A 16,518-nucleotide genomic window follows, 5' to 3' on the forward strand; every position below is an offset into this window, starting at 1 on the left:
GAGTCATAAGCAGTTGAGCTTCATGCAGAGGAAGAGACTAAGATGCAAAGGGGCAAGTCTCCCACCCCTCGAAGTTGGTCAGGAGCTGTCTGTCCCTAAATCAGTTTTGAAAATTGTTGCGAAATTCTCTCATTCTTTCTGCAAACGTTTACATCTGCACACATCTCGTGGGCAGCAGACACTGCCAAGGCATGTTAGAACTCAGTCTGAGACTGTACGTAGGTCATTTGGTGCCCGGTGAGCTGCAGGACGCAGTGTTCATGCTCCAAGCAATTGTGTTGAATGAATGAAAATCCTAATTAAACTCTTACCTAATGTTGATTCATGGTCATTGGTTAATGGTGGTTGGTTAATGTCCTGATGACAGAATAGGTTAGGGTACTTGAAGCTGGCACAAAAAATAGTATGCTCAGTCTTCTATGTAGAAATGCCCAACATCTCAGGATTTCAAAGACTATGTATTGTTCTATTAACGGTCAGTAATCTTTTTTTTTATGTTGAAAATTGCAAATACTAATTGTCAATGTGTTGAATCATAAAAACTGTAAGTCGAACACATCATAGCCTTTACTTCAATGTACTAAGATTTCCAAGCCTTTGACACTGACCCTATAATTCTAAGTAAAGTTGCCACATTAACATCCATAGATCAGAACAATTTTGAAGAAACATGGTATAGCGTAAAGAAACACTTCAGTATGTCTGACAGCTTTGCTGTCAGTGTCCAGTTTGAACTCTGACTCCTCTTCTCCTACTCCTTATGTGTCTTTGAACAAGTTACTTAATCGTTGACCTCTCTGAGCCTCAGTTTCCACATCTGTAAAATGGGTTATGCCAGAACAGCATTGCAGACGTCTGAGGGGACACGAAGCACCTGGCACAGTGCCTGGCCCAGAGTAAGTGCTCGGCAGACACTCGTTTTCCAAAGCCCATTCATTGGCCTGAAAAGCACCAGTGCGGTGTCTCCCATACGGAAGGTTGCGGCCTACCGCGTGAACCCCTTCAGCACACCTCACACAGCCTTGCTAGCGGCTCGCGGGGACCGGGGGCCTCAGCCTTTGCCGCTGGCCTTAGACAGGCCACTGCCCCTCTCTGATCCTGGTTTCACATCTGAGAAGAGACTGAGCCCCTTGCCAGCTCTGAAACCTTAGGTATAAATGAAAGCGCCCACTGAACTGTCTCCCGATCGACCGGGTGTTCCTTGAGGGCACAGATTTTGGTCTGTTCATCCTTCTGTGCACAGTGCCCAGCCCATAAGGGCTCTTAGTGAATGTGCAAAGGATGAATTTATGGAACAATACAAAATGGGGATGTACGTCCCTCAGTGTTAGCCTGCTCCTCTGAGCTAGGCTTCCAGAATGGTGAGAATTGCCCCTGGTATTTTTCAATACATCTCTTTTTAAGGATGAGACAATGGCCAGTGATTGATTTGGCCAAGACATGAAAGGAAGGTCTTAGTTCCTTAGCTTCAGGCCCCTCTGCCTCCCAAGGGGATGCACAGCAGTTACAGTAGCTATATTAGGGCTTTCCTGTTCACCGCCTCTCCTTATGGGATGGGTACGAGATTGAGTTCTTTTTTAATGAGAGAAAATCGAGGACAGAGGGACTCAGTGAAGGGCTCAAGATCACACAGCAGACCTGTGGCATAACTGAGATTCGATTCCAGGTGTACTAACTCCCCCCGCAGATATGCAAAAGCGAGTCCTTGGACCTTAGGGCTGTGTTATTGTCGGGGTCACCATGTGTAGGTGGGGAGGTAGGCTAGACTAGGTGCCTCACCCTGACAATTCTGCTGTTATTTTTTTATGCATGAGGCTGATGGGTAAATGTTGTCTGAACTAAGGATACCTTGGCCAAAAGAAAAGTTTTCAAAATCACTAAACCAGACCGTCTTCCTAATTAATTTGCTTAAGGTCAAAAATGAAAGAAATAATTTCTATCTTTTTTTTCTTTCTCCCCGTTTCTCACCACAGGTTAACTGTAATGGCTTCACAATCGAAGACGAAGAACTTTCTCACTTGGGATCAGCAATCTTTCCTGAGTAGGCTGAGTTTCACTTCATTTCTTTTCTTTTTACTTACTTAACACTAATTTGCTTTTTTTTTTTTTTTGATTTTTAAAGAACCTATCTGACTGTGCGTGGCAGACATGAAACTCCAAGTGAATTAAGACACCTTTTCAATTCTGCCAGATTTCAAAATATTTCCCCTACATTTAAGGATCCAAAGGCAGCAGTTAAGAGAACAGTTACTAGTTAAGTCCTGCTAGGTAGAGAGCTGTCATGAAAGAATATTTTATAGTGTGCCCTGCTGGGAAATGTGCTTTTTTGCATATCTGTGGTTATAGAAATCTTTGGGTGTCTCACACTCAAAGTGAAACATTAATTGCCAACCAACAATTGACCATAGGCTTATGCAGAGAATATGTGAGTTTCTTCTCTCTCTTCTCTTGTTTGAAAAATACCAGTACAGAAACAGTGCTGTTTGGAGGGAGACTATACTAAAGGACTAAACTCGGGAAAATTTTCAAAGAACTCTAGTTTTCCTTATTTCAGAAAAACTCAAGTAATTCAACAAAGGCTAGCCAGTTGACAAATGGAGATCTTTATAGCTCTGACTTTAATGGATTGCCAAGAATGGCTTTGCCATTTGTCTCTTTGATGGAACTGAGCATTTTCGAAATTCTTCGGTCCCCTGAAATCAAGCTCTGTCTTCACAGGTGGGGCAAAGACGCGTCCCCTGTCTGTAGGTTAGTTCTGTCTAAAGCGACCTTGCTTAATATTTACTACAGGAGGCTTGGTTGAAGCGATTGCGGGAAACCCATAACACCCACACGTTTGCACGGATGACGTGCGGGCTCCCGGTCTGTCTGTCTGTTGCCCCCCAGCTCTGTGCGTCACGCAGGTCTGAGAGAGAAAGAACCTGTGCAAGTCACGTGTCCCGAGCAGCTGTCACAGGCTTTCCTGAACCACAGAAACAAAACGTTTTTGCCCATAACTACACCGTCCGAGTGGCCCAAATGGTGTCATTTGTTTTGGGGAGAAGCTCTCTTGGATTTTTGCCGTTGGGGAAAGGAAGTAGAAATAGAGAAAGGCCATTAGACCCTCTTCAGAAGGCTGGTAGTGACAGCTTCAGATGTGAAATGAACTCCGAAATGTCTCTGCTCTCAGTTTCCTCAAGACTAAAAACAGGCTGAGGGTGGTACCGCCTGAGGTTGCCAAGAAAAGAATGATGCCAAGAGCTATCATAGGTGGTCTTGCCTTAGTGCATTTCCTCCACCTTCATTAAAACTATATCTACGAGTCTGTCTTGAAAAGCATTACTTAGTACTTCTGCAAGATGTCTCTAGAAATCTGCTTTTGACTTTCAGTCCATTTGTTTATCAGATTTCCGATTGCCTGTGTACCACTTGCCAGTAAGCCGTGTGGGCTGTGATGCATGGCAGACATGACTCTCCCCAAGGACAAGACAGGGACGTTGCTACCTGCCATCCCAGGCCCAAGGCCAGCCACAGACTTCACTCAGACCTCTAGCAGCTGAGCGGTGGAGGGCAGCTCGCCCTGGCCACAGCATCCCCAGGCTCACCTTTGTCAGGCTCCACAGCCCCTTTTTTGTATTCTTCGGGGCAAACGGGAGAGGGGTTTTGGTCTCTGAGGGTTCAGGCAAGTGACACTGGCCACCAAAGCAATGATACATATGGATGTGAGTATGCCCAGTTTCCGGGCAGTTTTAATTGGGGGAAAAATCCCTTTGGGCTGAAATCAGTTCGGCATTGTGGTCTCAAAGGCAGCATTTTCAGAGATCAAGCATTTTTCCCCTGTAGTTTAGAAATTTCTGTTCTCAGAACTTTGACCTTGATATAATCAGAAAGCTCAAAGCCCCTCGCATAGGCGACTCTCTGTGTCCTCGCTGTCCCTGAAAAGCAGACAGTGAGCAGCAGGAGCAGTACTGTCCCAATTTTCCAGATGAGGAGATTAAGGTGCGGAGACTCAGGTGGGTTCCTCCAGGTCTCTGGGGCATCGCAAGCCCTCACTTAGGAAGCCAAGGAAAAGAGTGGAAATAATTCACTAACAGGAAAAGCGACTTGGGATGACAACCCGTTTGTCATGAACAGTGTGCAATGAGTAGCAGTTCGCTGTAGGTGTTGGATTTTGAGTCCTGCATCTACAGGGAAGAAATTTTTGTGGGATTTGTTGCCGTTGCCATTTTTATTGTGGTGTGTTTTTGGTCGTGGCTTAGATAGCACGATTTTGCATGGCGGATGTCGCTTTTCAACATCATGAAAGTTTAAGATGTTCTATGTGATTACGAATGCCTGCAGAAATGCCTCTTAGAAGATGATGTCCAACTATTAGGTTTTTATGTTAAGGTCCTGCCAAGATCAAGTTCCTGTGCCTTGGCAAGTAAAGTAGCCAAGGATTACCCCAGACTGTCCGTCTGCCCAGTTAAGAAAATTGGGTTTTCTCTTCTGATTGACAGCGTTGCCTTGATGAATCATAGTTGTTGCCCCAATGTCATTGTGACCTACAAGGGGACCCTGGCAGAAGTAAGAGCGGTACAGGAAATCAGCCCGGGAGAGGAGGTGAGTGCGTGGCCGTGGGCAGCCGGGGCAGCGTGCTGCACACGGCTGTTTTAAAAGGCAGTGTAGAAAAATCACTGGGCACTCAGCAGTTACACTGTATTTGTCCTTGGGCCCTCCTGGGTTAATGACTCGATCTGTGACCTATGTCCCACACTTGGGGCTTCCCTTTGGTGCCATTTCCGTCCAAGAAAAAACAGGAAAGAATAAATTTGAGTTAAACGCCTCACAAAGATTTATAGAGATTTACAGAGAAAAGAGACTGTCGAAATGACCAGAACGAAATGTTTTTACTTCTCTTTAGAGCCCGTGTATTCCCATTGCCTATTTGTTTTTCGATTAGTGAATGTTGGCGTGTTTTTCTCCCCCACAAAAGGTCAAAAGCATTGTCATCTAAAAGCAACCCGGAAGTAGCGAAAGAGTCACGGTTCCAGATGATGCGTGACACTTTGTGTCATATCAATTGCACCTCTCAATCTGGAGAGTTCGCTTTTTAGGAATGGCCAGTGTGCACACTGGAAGGGCAAGGAGAGGTGACCTGTGGCCAAGAGGCACCTTTAGCATCCCTCCTTATCGTAGGGATGTGCAGAGAACCAGGCGTCCTGTCACCTGGTCAGTGGTTCCCTTTTCCGTGCCTGCGCCGGGATGCCACGATTACCTCATAAGACGTCTCACCTTGAAAAGGCCGGCCTGCCAGCTCTCTAGATGCAGGCTATATGTTCCTAAGTAAATAATAAAAAAAAAATAAAATAAATGAATTTTTAGGGATCGTAATCTCACACTTTGGATTAAATTTCAGTTTAATAATCTTGAATGCTATTTTAAGGTGCATGTCTGGATTTAAAATTTTAACTATAGCGATCAGCGTGCTGAATATGAAGGCCTTGGATTCTTGGGAGGTCGTTAGTAACCCACCACTGAACTGACACCTGAAGCTCAGGGTGCAGGTTAGACTTCCCGCCCTTTGCTGAATTCATCACGACCAGGGTATCATGTTTTGGAGTTGGGGTGTCTTGGTTTCCTAATGTCTTGTGGAGACCACCCTGGTGCCTTTTTTGCTAAAACAGACGGTTGTAGTTGCTGAGAAAGTAAGGCCCCAGGCCCCAGAGCTCCTGTGGGCTGACTGGAGACCTGAGCAGTATGTCACCTAGACAGGCTCTGCCGGGCCAGGAGCAGTGACACTGAGCGGCCTTTGTCGCCATCTTCTGGGCTCTTCTGCTTGTTGCACTATGTGACCATCAGTCATTTCAGAGAAATGAGGCAGGAGGCTCTTGCCTTGGGAGGCAGGGCAGGGCTTGCTCCTGTCTGTTTGCCCTTGGGTCTTGCAGATCTGAGATGCAGTAACCTCACTTTGGGGAAGTCACTGCTTTGGGATGACTTGCCCCTCAATGAGGAAAAAGCCCACTCCCCAGGGCATCTGAGCCGTGAGGTCTCCATTACTGCCCTCTGGGGTGGGCAGAGCTTGGCGCCCCTGCAAGTGCCCCCCTGCCTGTCCGCCAGCGCCTGAGGTTCCTGGCATGCTGACGGCTTTGTGACATCCATCTGTTCAGTCAGACATTTGCCTGATGGTGTGGGACGAGCAGCAAGTGCCATCCCAGTGAGTAGATAATGGACAGTTAAATGCCGGTCTCCTCCATATGCTCCAAGTCTCAGTTACAGACCCTGTTAGAAAAAAAAGCAAGGACGGGAAGCCCCGATGAGCCCAAAGGTAAGACTTTTCCAAGTTCTCTGTCCCAGCTGGGTAAGGCAGCAGCATGCTGATGTCCTAGAAGCCGTGTCCTCCCTCTTCTTACTTGTCCCAGCCCGCCTAGCTGAGCTTCTCGCTCCGTGGCCAGCTGACGGAAGGAGAAAGGGAAGCAGAGTATGTGCGTGTTCATGCTGCCCTTCCACTCTCCCAGCGACGCAGCTGAGCCATCCCGGCTCGTGAAAGGAAAGAGGCTAAATGAAGACCAGGCAGAGACGGCCCAGGCCTCTGCTCAGTGAGGCCTTTGCTTCTGTGCAAGAGACAAGGGCGTTACTGCTGGGCGAACCCCAGCTTGCTCTCTTTGGGGACGGAGGAGGTGGGGGTGCCTTCGGCGCTTTCATTTCCCGTGTTAGGGACTCCTTGATTCTGTAGAAGCCCTTTCTCTCCACCACAAAGAGGTGAACAACACCAGGGGGTTGCTGCGTTTAAGGAATTCAGTGTGTTCATCCTAAACCGTGACCGTCCTCCTCCGCATCTGTCCCCACACGGCTACCACCACGAATGTTGGCAGGGCCGCAGGAAGGATAAAGAGCGAGTTGACCTGTAGCAGACTGTAGCGTCAACTTTTTGGACCTTCTTAGGTTTTTACCAGCTACATCGACCTGCTGTACCCAACGGAAGATAGAAATGACCGGTTAAGAGATTCCTATTTCTTTACCTGCGAGTGCCAGGAGTGCACCACCAAGCACAAGGTAAGCTCCCGGATCCCGCAGAGGTGCTGACCATGCTGTGTATCTCAGGAGCTCTCGGCCAAGCCGGCATCTCTGTCTGACTAAGGGTGTCTCCTCCTATGGCGCTTTTGACCCTTAAACCCTCCTGACTAAGACAGCCAGAGGGAAGCCGGTTAGACCAGGTTTCAATTCAAACCTGATTCCCGGAGCTGATGAAATTTTCATTACACTGTACAAATAAGAGAAGGATTTGCCCAACTGCTATTTCTTGGGGGGTGAAAAAAAAGACAATTGCTCAAAAAAAGAAGGAAGGGAAGAAGCACATGAGCATCACTTTCAGGCTTCGCAACCTGTTCAGAATATGAAGAATTTGCTCTGGAATTGCTCAGATTATTTAGGCAATGCCACCCCTCCTTATTCTGTTCTGATTCGTAGCTGTTGGAATATACGTATCTGCCCATAGCATCTAGGTGTCCTGCCTAGAAATAAAGATGTTTTGTTTGTTTATTTTCTGTAAAAGCGTAATGGCGTATTGAATTTTCTCTTAGATCCACTGCCCGATTTCCTTTCTTTCGTTTGGAACTTTAGAATGGGCAAGCCCGTACCTCCGCACGGGAAAATGCACTATTAGAGAAGTTTGCCCATCAGTATGGTTTCCACGGGAGGTAATGCCTTGCGCTTGTGGACATTTCCCTCAGGATAAGGCCAAGGTGAAAATCCGGAAGCTCAGCGATCCCCCAAAGGCAGAAGCTATCTGCGACATGGTCAGATACGCACGCAACGTCATCGAGGAGTTCCGGCGGGCCAAGCACTACAAATATATCCTTTATCGCTGTCCGGGAGTGTACTGACCCTCACCTGCAGGAGGTGCTGGGGAGTCGGGAGGAGGGAGCAGCGGAAGGAGGGTTTGAGATTCTAACTCTTGAAGGAAGAATGTCTCCTGGTAAAAAGACTTGCTGACCACCCATGCCTTGGAGTCAACATCAGTTTATGACGTTGATTTGACCTCGTTTGGCTAGTTTGGTCAGAAGCTCCATGCGGTAGGAAGTTATATTATCTGAGACCACAGAGGACAGTTCCTCGAAGGCCCTCATTTACTGGGTATTTTGCTTTGTGCCCAGGGCTTTGCTTACATTGTCTCACCTGATCCTCACAGGTCACCCCCTGTAGCGGAGGGAAACAGACGCTTAGCTATCAGGTAATTTGCCCACAGCTCACCGCGGCAGACCCAGGATTTTGCCCCAGCTGTGCTGGCCACCGCTTAACCTACATGATAGCGTTTTCTTGGGTGTTGAAAAGGCGTTATTAGATTTGTATGAAGGAAGAACTGAAGCCAGTGAAAGGAAACTGGAGAAAGGCATGGGGTTTTTTTTCTCATTTTTCTCAGCATGAGGAAAAACTTTCTCATGGTGGGGACTTTTTCCTTAAAAATGGCTTCAGCTAAAGTGCTCAGCTTAGGTGAGGGTTGAAATTTAACTAGAAAATTGAAGATTTGAGATTCTAACCAATATTGTTTACAGCTGAACTGAGGGGTCTGTTGCCGGGGGCTAAAATTCTTGTTTAGTTTTTTCCTATTTGTTTCCTCAAGAAAAATGTGATTCCTTTCGCTTTTGCTCGGCTTTCTGTAATTTCCTTTTTCAGAGGGCGAGGGAACAGGCGCAGTGGAAGAAGTAACCCCCCCTGGAACGCAGCCGGCCCTGGGAAGTCTCCGCGTGGGTGGGCCAGTCTTTTCCTTGACTCCAGAGCACCCCCTAGCGAGCTGCTGGAGATTTGCGAGCTCAGCCAGGAGAAGATGAGCTCCGTGTTTGAGGACAGCAACGTGTACATGTTGCACATGATGTACCAGGCCATGGGCGTCTGCTTGTACATGCAGGACTGGGAGGGAGCCCTGCGATACGGACAGAAAATCATTAAGCCCTACAGGTGATTGCGATGGCCGTTCTGACCACCTTAGCACGGAACGGACTCTGGCGATTGGAAGTGCATGCCCAGGCTGTTTTGTCTTCTCACTGTCCTGTGTTGGAACGTGCCTAGACCAGCTCTCTCTTCTTTGCACCCACATCCGGAGGTACAGGTGCAGGGTGCTGCTCTCTTGGGCCTGGCCTGTTCCCTCCGCCGTCTGGAAGAGACGCCTAGAGGGGCAGGTTGGGGTTATGCGAGGGGTGCCGGGGCACAGCCATGCCGGGACCTGTCCAGGCGCTTCGTCCGTTGCACTTAATCCCGACCAGTGTAAAAAGGCATCTGTTTGTTTCTTCTCCCCCCCATGCCTTCCAAGTTAATAGAACTTGATTAATCGGTAAATGGTGGTATCAAAACCCTGCCTTTCCATCATTCCTCACAGCGTCCCCTTCTTGTGCCTTTGTAAACTGCGGCCCACTTTGCAAATGGGGAAACTCTGGGGCCATTGGAGTGGCTGTGATTATTAAATATCCCCCCCCACCACCAAGGTTTGAATAAAACAGGTTGGGTTTTACCACATAGTACTAATGACTGTCAGCCACAGGGACCGAGAGGGTCATTAAACCTTAAAGTGGGCTGCAGACAAAGGTCATGGCATTGTCTTCTGGGTCTAACTAGCCACTCTGGGGCTGGGATGGCCTAGATCAGACCCCCCGGGGTGCTTGTCAAGCACATCTATATCACGCATTGCAGGGTCTCCCCAAGACCAAGTGGATGGGGATCTGGGCATCAGACCTGAGATACCTGTGTTCCAGAAGCACCCCAGGTGTTTCTCATGAATTTGAGGAGGCCTCAGTCCACGTTATAAGATTGGGAACTGTTAAATTTGTGTCTAGTCTGATTTTCCACCACCAAGTCGGCCCTCCACTCACCCCACACTGCCTTGATTAGCCAGCAGGGGGAGCCCAAGGGGAAGCCAACTCTTAAAATCTGTTAGAAATAATTAGCCACACTGGGAATAATCTCAAAGCCTACCTTCCCAGGGTGGGTGAGAAAGTCCTCTGGTCTCATGCACACTTCCCTCTGTGAGATCTGGAGGGAGGGAGGGAGAGAAGAGGGGTGGGGATGGAGAGAGGGAGAGGGAGAGAGAGAGAGAGAGAGAGAGAGAATGAGAATGAATAGATGAGATCGTCTTGGCCTTGCGTTTCTTCTCCCAGCAGGAACTAGCTGTGCTGGACCCTTCCTTAGCGTAGTGAGCCCCAGCTCGGGCCTTCTGTGGGGCCACTGGCCCCGGGGCTTCCTCCAGGCAGCATGGTGCCCTTCTCTCCCCTACCCCTCACCCCTACCCCCAGAAATACAGCCAGAACAGGTCTCTCTTGGGTGGATTTTGAAGGTAGAGCGGTACAGGCCAGCCTGTTTATAAACACCTCCTACACACACACACACACACACACTCTCTCTCTCTCTCTCTCTTGCTCTCTCTCTCTCTCTCTCTCTCAGCTGGCTCCTGGTCTCCGTCCCTAGAGAAATGGCTCTTTCCTAGGCAAGCCCCATCAGCCGGCCTTCAGTTAAAGCCAGAGGAGAATACCTACTGTATCTATGTAAAGCTCTCTATTGGACAATAGAGAAAGAAGAAATAGAAGGTGTTCTCCTGACTTTAGACAGCTTCTGGTTTTGCTAAACCAGCTGGTCTCAGAGTGTGACAGAAACCTGGGGTCTTGAGACATATCGGTGTGTGTAAATTTTTAAGTATACTGTCTTATTAACATGAGAGTATAGATATAATGTCCTCACAATAGGGAATTTACCTTAAAAGATGTTTTCCCAACGCCCTGTTCTGACTGCACCTAAAACAAAATTTGGGGACTAGGTTTATAAATGTTTCTGTATGGGATTTGTCCTGAAGTTTTTATGTAGCTTTCCAGAAACACACAAACTGCATAAAACGAAGTACCTCCACGGCAGCCAGATAGGGTCGAAGTGTCCACACTCTCCACCCGGAACCCGCCGGGGTTTGGAGAAGCCTGGCTGCCGCGGAGAGTGTGGCCGTGAGCTCAGCATCCACGGGCTTGCTGCGCCCGGCCGCGGGCCGCTTGACGAGGTGGCCTGTTGTCTTTTCTTCCAGTAAGCATTATCCTTTGTACTCCCTCAACGTGGCCTCCATGTGGTTGAAGCTAGGACGACTGTACATGGGCCTGGAAAACAAAGCTGCGGGAGAGAAAGCCCTGCGGAAGGTATGTCTGTGATGAGAGGTTAGGCGTCCGCCTGCCTGGACGGCGTCCTAAGCACCCGTCCTTCACGCCTCGTGAGGAGAGTGACCGAAAGGGTGGAGAATGACCAGCTCTTTTTTCTTTTTTTCTTTCCTTTTAGGCGCGGCAACCCCTGGTTGACCTCACAGATTGCAGGGACCCTGTCAGCTTATGATCCCTTATTTTTTATTTTTTACACCTACAGCACCTGGTCTTCCTAGGTGGTCTCCCTTCCAAGTACTAACCAGGCCCGACCCTGCTTAGCCTCCAAGTTCAGACAGGATCGGGCTTGTTCTGGGTGGCATGGCCATAGACAAGAATGAGCAGCTCTTGACCCACCTTTTGGCCCCAGAAGTGGGAGGGGATGGGGTAGAGAAGGTAATCGAGCCTTTGCCATATTGGCGCCAGGCCTTCCTGTAAGGAGAGGGGTGCACTCATTGAGAGGCGCTGGCCCCGATTACAGGCTCAGCCCATGCTGGGCACAGGGAGTACAGCTCCTGTCCCGTGTGAGGCTCTGGAAGTGGACAGAGCCCACTGGGTGGGCCAGGAAACCGTGGTGAGGGAATCTTCCATGTCCGCGTTTTAGAATTTATAGATCGGTGATGCTCAATTGTGGTGAAATAAACGTCATCGGTTATGGGCAGTTCCTCAGTATTCGGATTATGCATTTGCAGTTTCTAAAATTTTAGGACTTAATAATTGTTGTCACTCTTCACTGAGTGCCAGTTACTTGCCAGGACCCTCATGTGCGCTCTTTTATTCTCACGAAAATGAGATAGCTTTTCCTGATGAAGAAATTGAGATTCACACAGGTTAAGTAATGAGCATAGGGTACGTGGTGGGGCCTTGATTCAAATGGATCTGAATTGAAAGCTTCAGCTCCCCCCACTCATGCTGTGAGGAACATGCAGGGGGATCCAGGACCCTGGGCAGCATCTGTCCCCTCAGTGTTTGACGGCTGCCCTGTGCTGCCTGGGGGCCAGGGGGCGGGGCTGGACCCTCCCCCTACAGCAGCGCGATTTTAACAATGGATTCTCATTTTTCAGTTAATAGTTGATAAAATGTAATCTTTGGGACTGCTTACTCCTGTAACAGAATGTTCGTAAAGGTTGGGGCCACAGACCAGCCTGGATGCCTCATTCTCTAGATTCCCCAAATCTGCCCCATAGACTTTTCGGGAAGACGGAGTAAGGTCTCGCGTCCCACATGGAAGGGACAAGGCCACACCAGGCTAGGAGTGTGACTTAAGCATAAAATTTTCCGTTTTGAAACCAGGGAATTTGTCTCCTAAGATAACATTTATTGCCTTAGCGAGGTGGAGGAAATTAACCAGTTAGGGCCACAATTGTAAAGTGCTGGTAGGTAATTAAATTCCAGATCAGTGAAGGAGAGAGTAAATCTGAGCAGGGAACAGGAGTCGTGAAACAAATGCAGGCGGCGCGGACTGGCATTTAAATAGGTGATTCCTGAAGACCTGCATGTCTGAGATCTAGACAGAGAACGGTGTAAGAGACAGCAATGCCTGCCATGGTCACGAGCCATCAGAAACTCCCTGTTTGGGGGAGTGAGAGTAATTTAAGCTTTTCAATCTGTGCAAAATATAGTGGAATACAAAAACAGCAAAATAAATTCCTGTGGATGACATTTGATATGTACTTCCTATATGCCAAGCACTATTCGAAACACCTTATGTGTATTAACAACTCCGAGAGGTAGGTACCGTTCCTCTTTTATAGATGAGGACACTGAGGTACAGAGTGGTGAAGTAAGTTGCCCAAGGTCACACAGCTAGGAAGTGGTGGAGCCACTGGAAACTCTTCCACGGTATTTTGTCTCGGAAAAAAAAAAACGTATTAAATACATTCTCTCTCTCGCTTCCTCAAAGGAAATGTGCACCAATTTTTAAGTTTTTTAAGAATATGTACGAAGAAGAAAGCATGTACTTTCTGGAAGGGAAGAACGGTTTAGCCACTTCTTACCGATTGGTAATGTAGCCTACGATTAAAACGGGTTTGACGTAAAGTTTGCTGTGGACTTTTCTGTCCCAGCGTTACCTGTTTACTTGATTGAGCGTAGCCAAATGGTTCCATCCCTAAAACTTGACTGAAATCTCTAGAATACTGGGGCCAGAGAATGTCATGACATCAATTTCTCTATTTCTTCAGCTATCGCACAATGTTTGACTCAGCAGTAGCAACTGGGTGACTCTTTGGTTGCTAGATAATCGTGTCCTTTTTTTTTTTTTTTTTTTACCAGACCCCAAAAGGAAAACACCCAAGTGGGGGTGCGAGGGGATCGGCTTCAGGGTCTTCACCTCTTTTTTTATCCTCTCTCCTAGGCCGTAGAAATCATGGAAGTAGCTCACGGCAAAGATCATCCGTACATTTCTGAGATCAAGCAGGAAATTGAAAGCCACTGAAACAATGCCAACATGGTAGTTTTTATTTTAATGCTAGTGCAGAAACCTTCAAAGATTTGAGTACTTCAAATCATGTGCATCACTCCAGCATTTCTGTAAAACCTTTGCAATGAAAACACTGTTTGCACTTAAACCTTACTCATGGCTTACTTGGAGTTGGTCTTAATCTTTAACCTTCATATCAAATTCATTTTTGAATGCTTTTTTTTTTCCCCTAAGAGATAATGGCCTGGTTTCATGTATTATACTTTGGACAGGTTGAGTTTTAAAAAATGCCATTATTTTTCCCTTCATGCCTATTATAGTGTTCTGAACAAACATGAATGATGAAAGAGAATAAAAAAAGGTAATAGTATTTGAAGTTTGTGTTTTCTTCTGTCGGTGGGGCAGGTTTCAAAGAGGAAAGGGCGGAAGTCACACCTGTTCTGCCTCAGTCAGCAAGCCCAGGCCTCCCCCAGCAAGCGATCAGGAGGTCTTTCACCTGCAGTTGCTTTCAGGGGGTAGGTGCCTATGGAGGAAGAAGGAGGGAAGGTGCAAGAAAGGAATAAAGGTATCTGTGGGGGAGAACGTTCAGGTGACCTGGGAGCCGCTTCCCGGCAGGAGAGTGTGTCAGTTCGGAGTCTTCTGTATAGTACCCGGTCTCCCTTCAGTGCATAAAGATGCTCCCTGCGTGCTTCGCTCACTGACTGAAAGCATCTCTCATTCTGTTACTTGTTCTGTGCAGTTCTCTCCTTGTCTGGCAACACTCCAGGGTAAGCTTGAGAAGGAAAAACATTTTTTCCTTACCAACTCTGTGTTGTTGAGCAAACACTGTTCTCTCCCCGCACGGCCAGCAGCAGCCCAGCTTCCCCAGGGCCTGGAAGGTAGCAACCTGGGGATTGTTTGTTAGCAACGGCTGCAGAAAAGCAGGGACCAGGCGAGCTCTGGAGCCCGGGGGATGTTCCTCCTCGTCCAAAGAGAAGAACTTCTCCATTAGGTGATAATTAAAGCCTGATGGGGTTTACAGTTCAGCGTTTTACAAACAGCTCAAACAGCTGTAAATCTGTTATCCTTCATCTCCACACACCCACACGCATCTCTCACACACAACACAGTTCACTGCACACAGTGGGATCCAGCAGGCAGGAAGCATTTTCTTGTCCAGAGACATGCAATGAGATGTTTATTGAGCATCTACTATATGCAAAGCACTCTGAATAGCTCTCTGAGTACAGAGAGAGGAGTAGGGAGTCATTTTGGCTCCGGGGAGTTTAGTGTTTTAAGAATGCAGATTTACTCTAGCTAAGCCTAAAATAAGCTGAGCCCACCATCTCTAGGTTTTCTATTAGTAAGAAAGTAATACTTTTTAATAAATTTAAAATAATACAAATGCATCTCCCTCGCTGGTCCCGATCCCCAGAGGAAACCACTGTACAGTTTGCATGTGAGGTCCCAATTTTCCCATGCCTGTATAACCTATTATATAAATAGATTTGGAGAAACAAAGGCAGAATATGGTACTGACATATTATTTTTGTAATCTTCTCTGACTTAATGACAAGAACCTCTTTCATTTCAGCATTTACAGATTTGCTTCATTCTTTTTAGAGGCCGAACACTGCACCGGATGTGCACGTCATAATTTACTAAGCCTTTCTCCTATTTATGGACATGTGGTTTTTCCAGTTTGCTGTTATTATAGTAAACAATGCCACAATGAACAATCTTAGATAAATAACTTTGCTGACGTGGGGTAGCATTTTGAGAGACAGATTCCTAGAAGTGGAATTTCAGGGTTAAGTAGTGGAAACATCTATTTGAATAAATATGGCCACAGTTCCTTTAAAAAAAAAATTGTATCGGTACCAGTAGGATATAATATTTGTAGTATTTGTTTTCCTCTATCCTCTCAACACGGCAATATTTTAAAAAGTTTTTGCGAGTCTACTGTATGAAATATTTTGTTTTATATGCACTTATTAGTGAGGTTGGACACTTTTTCATATGCTTAGGAATTGTATTTCTTCCGTGAGTTATTTGTGGCAGTTACCTATTTTGCTATTCCTATCTTTCATAAAAATTTATAAGAGCTCAATGTACACACACACACATATATATATATATAGGAGTATTAGCTGTCATATATTGAAAATATTTTACCCCTGGTTGTCCAAATGTCACATTTGCTGATCCAAGGCAGACTTTTTTCATCTTTAAATGAAGACCAGATATAAAATTCTTTGTCTTCGATCTATCTAGAATTATTAGAGATGATTGTACTCTTTAAAATTTTTAAATTTTGCTATTGTTAGCTACTTGTGCCAGCATTATTTATTGAATGATTTATTTTCCCCTGCTGATTTGAAATGTTCTCAATATCATTCCCATAAGACTTAGGTTTATTCTGCACTATTTCAGTCCATTGATCTGTCTATTCCTATGCCAGTAAAATACTCTTTGTGCACTGCAAACCTTTTAGTATCTAGCAGAGCTAATATTCTGTGTTCTCTTGAATTTTTCTGGCCATCCTCCCAATGTTTAACCCTCAAATTGTTTGAGAGTCATCTGGCCAAGTCCTCCATTGGCCTTTCCCCACCTGCCCCATGAAAGTGCTGTTGTGATGTTAGAATTGCATTGGAGTCGGTGATACGCAGAACACTGACTTCTTCATGAGTCTTTCTATCTGGAAATGTGGTGAGTTTATCAGTTTGTCTATGTTTTGCCGCAAAGGGGTTTAGTTTATACAGGTCCTATGCATTCATCTTAATTCCTAGATTTTGTGTTTCTGTAGCTACTGAGTGAGCTCTTTTCTTCCATTATGCTTCTTAACTGTAAGCCTGATGTGTTCTCCCATTTATTTTCATTAAAGAACATGTAAAATCACAAAAGACATGTTTGATCCTGTTTTCGTCATTTTACGGCATATTTGTGTGTATATGTATTTTTTGTATTTATCTTTTGCTTTTTTCCTTTAAAAAA

General features: G+C 46.4%; 1 protein-coding gene and 1 pseudogene across 1 annotated transcript in view; one reads left to right on the top strand and one right to left on the bottom strand.

Annotated features, from left to right (window-relative positions):
- The window catches only part of SMYD2 (SET and MYND domain containing 2), a 30,547-nt gene extending 16,626 nt beyond the window's left edge, over positions 1-13,921 (top strand). Inside the window, exons 5-11 of the mRNA XM_023533187.1 lie at positions 1,832-2,041; positions 4,479-4,581; positions 6,904-7,014; positions 7,692-7,812; positions 8,742-8,916; positions 11,018-11,126; positions 13,480-13,921. Coding sequence (XP_023388955.1) covers positions 1,832-2,041; positions 4,479-4,581; positions 6,904-7,014; positions 7,692-7,812; positions 8,742-8,916; positions 11,018-11,126; positions 13,480-13,560 — 910 coding nt within the window. The 3' untranslated portion in view covers positions 13,561-13,921. The remainder of the gene's footprint in view (positions 1-1,831; positions 2,042-4,478; positions 4,582-6,903; positions 7,015-7,691; positions 7,813-8,741; positions 8,917-11,017; positions 11,127-13,479) is intronic.
- LOC111742659 lies at positions 11,338-11,456 on the bottom strand (annotated as a pseudogene).
- Positions 13,922-16,518: the final 2,597 nt, after the last annotated feature.

Source organism: Pteropus vampyrus, unplaced genomic scaffold (assembly GCF_000151845.1).
Source record: "Pteropus vampyrus isolate Shadow unplaced genomic scaffold, Pvam_2.0 Scaffold98, whole genome shotgun sequence".
In the NCBI taxonomy this organism is placed as follows: domain Eukaryota; kingdom Metazoa; phylum Chordata; class Mammalia; order Chiroptera; family Pteropodidae; genus Pteropus; species Pteropus vampyrus.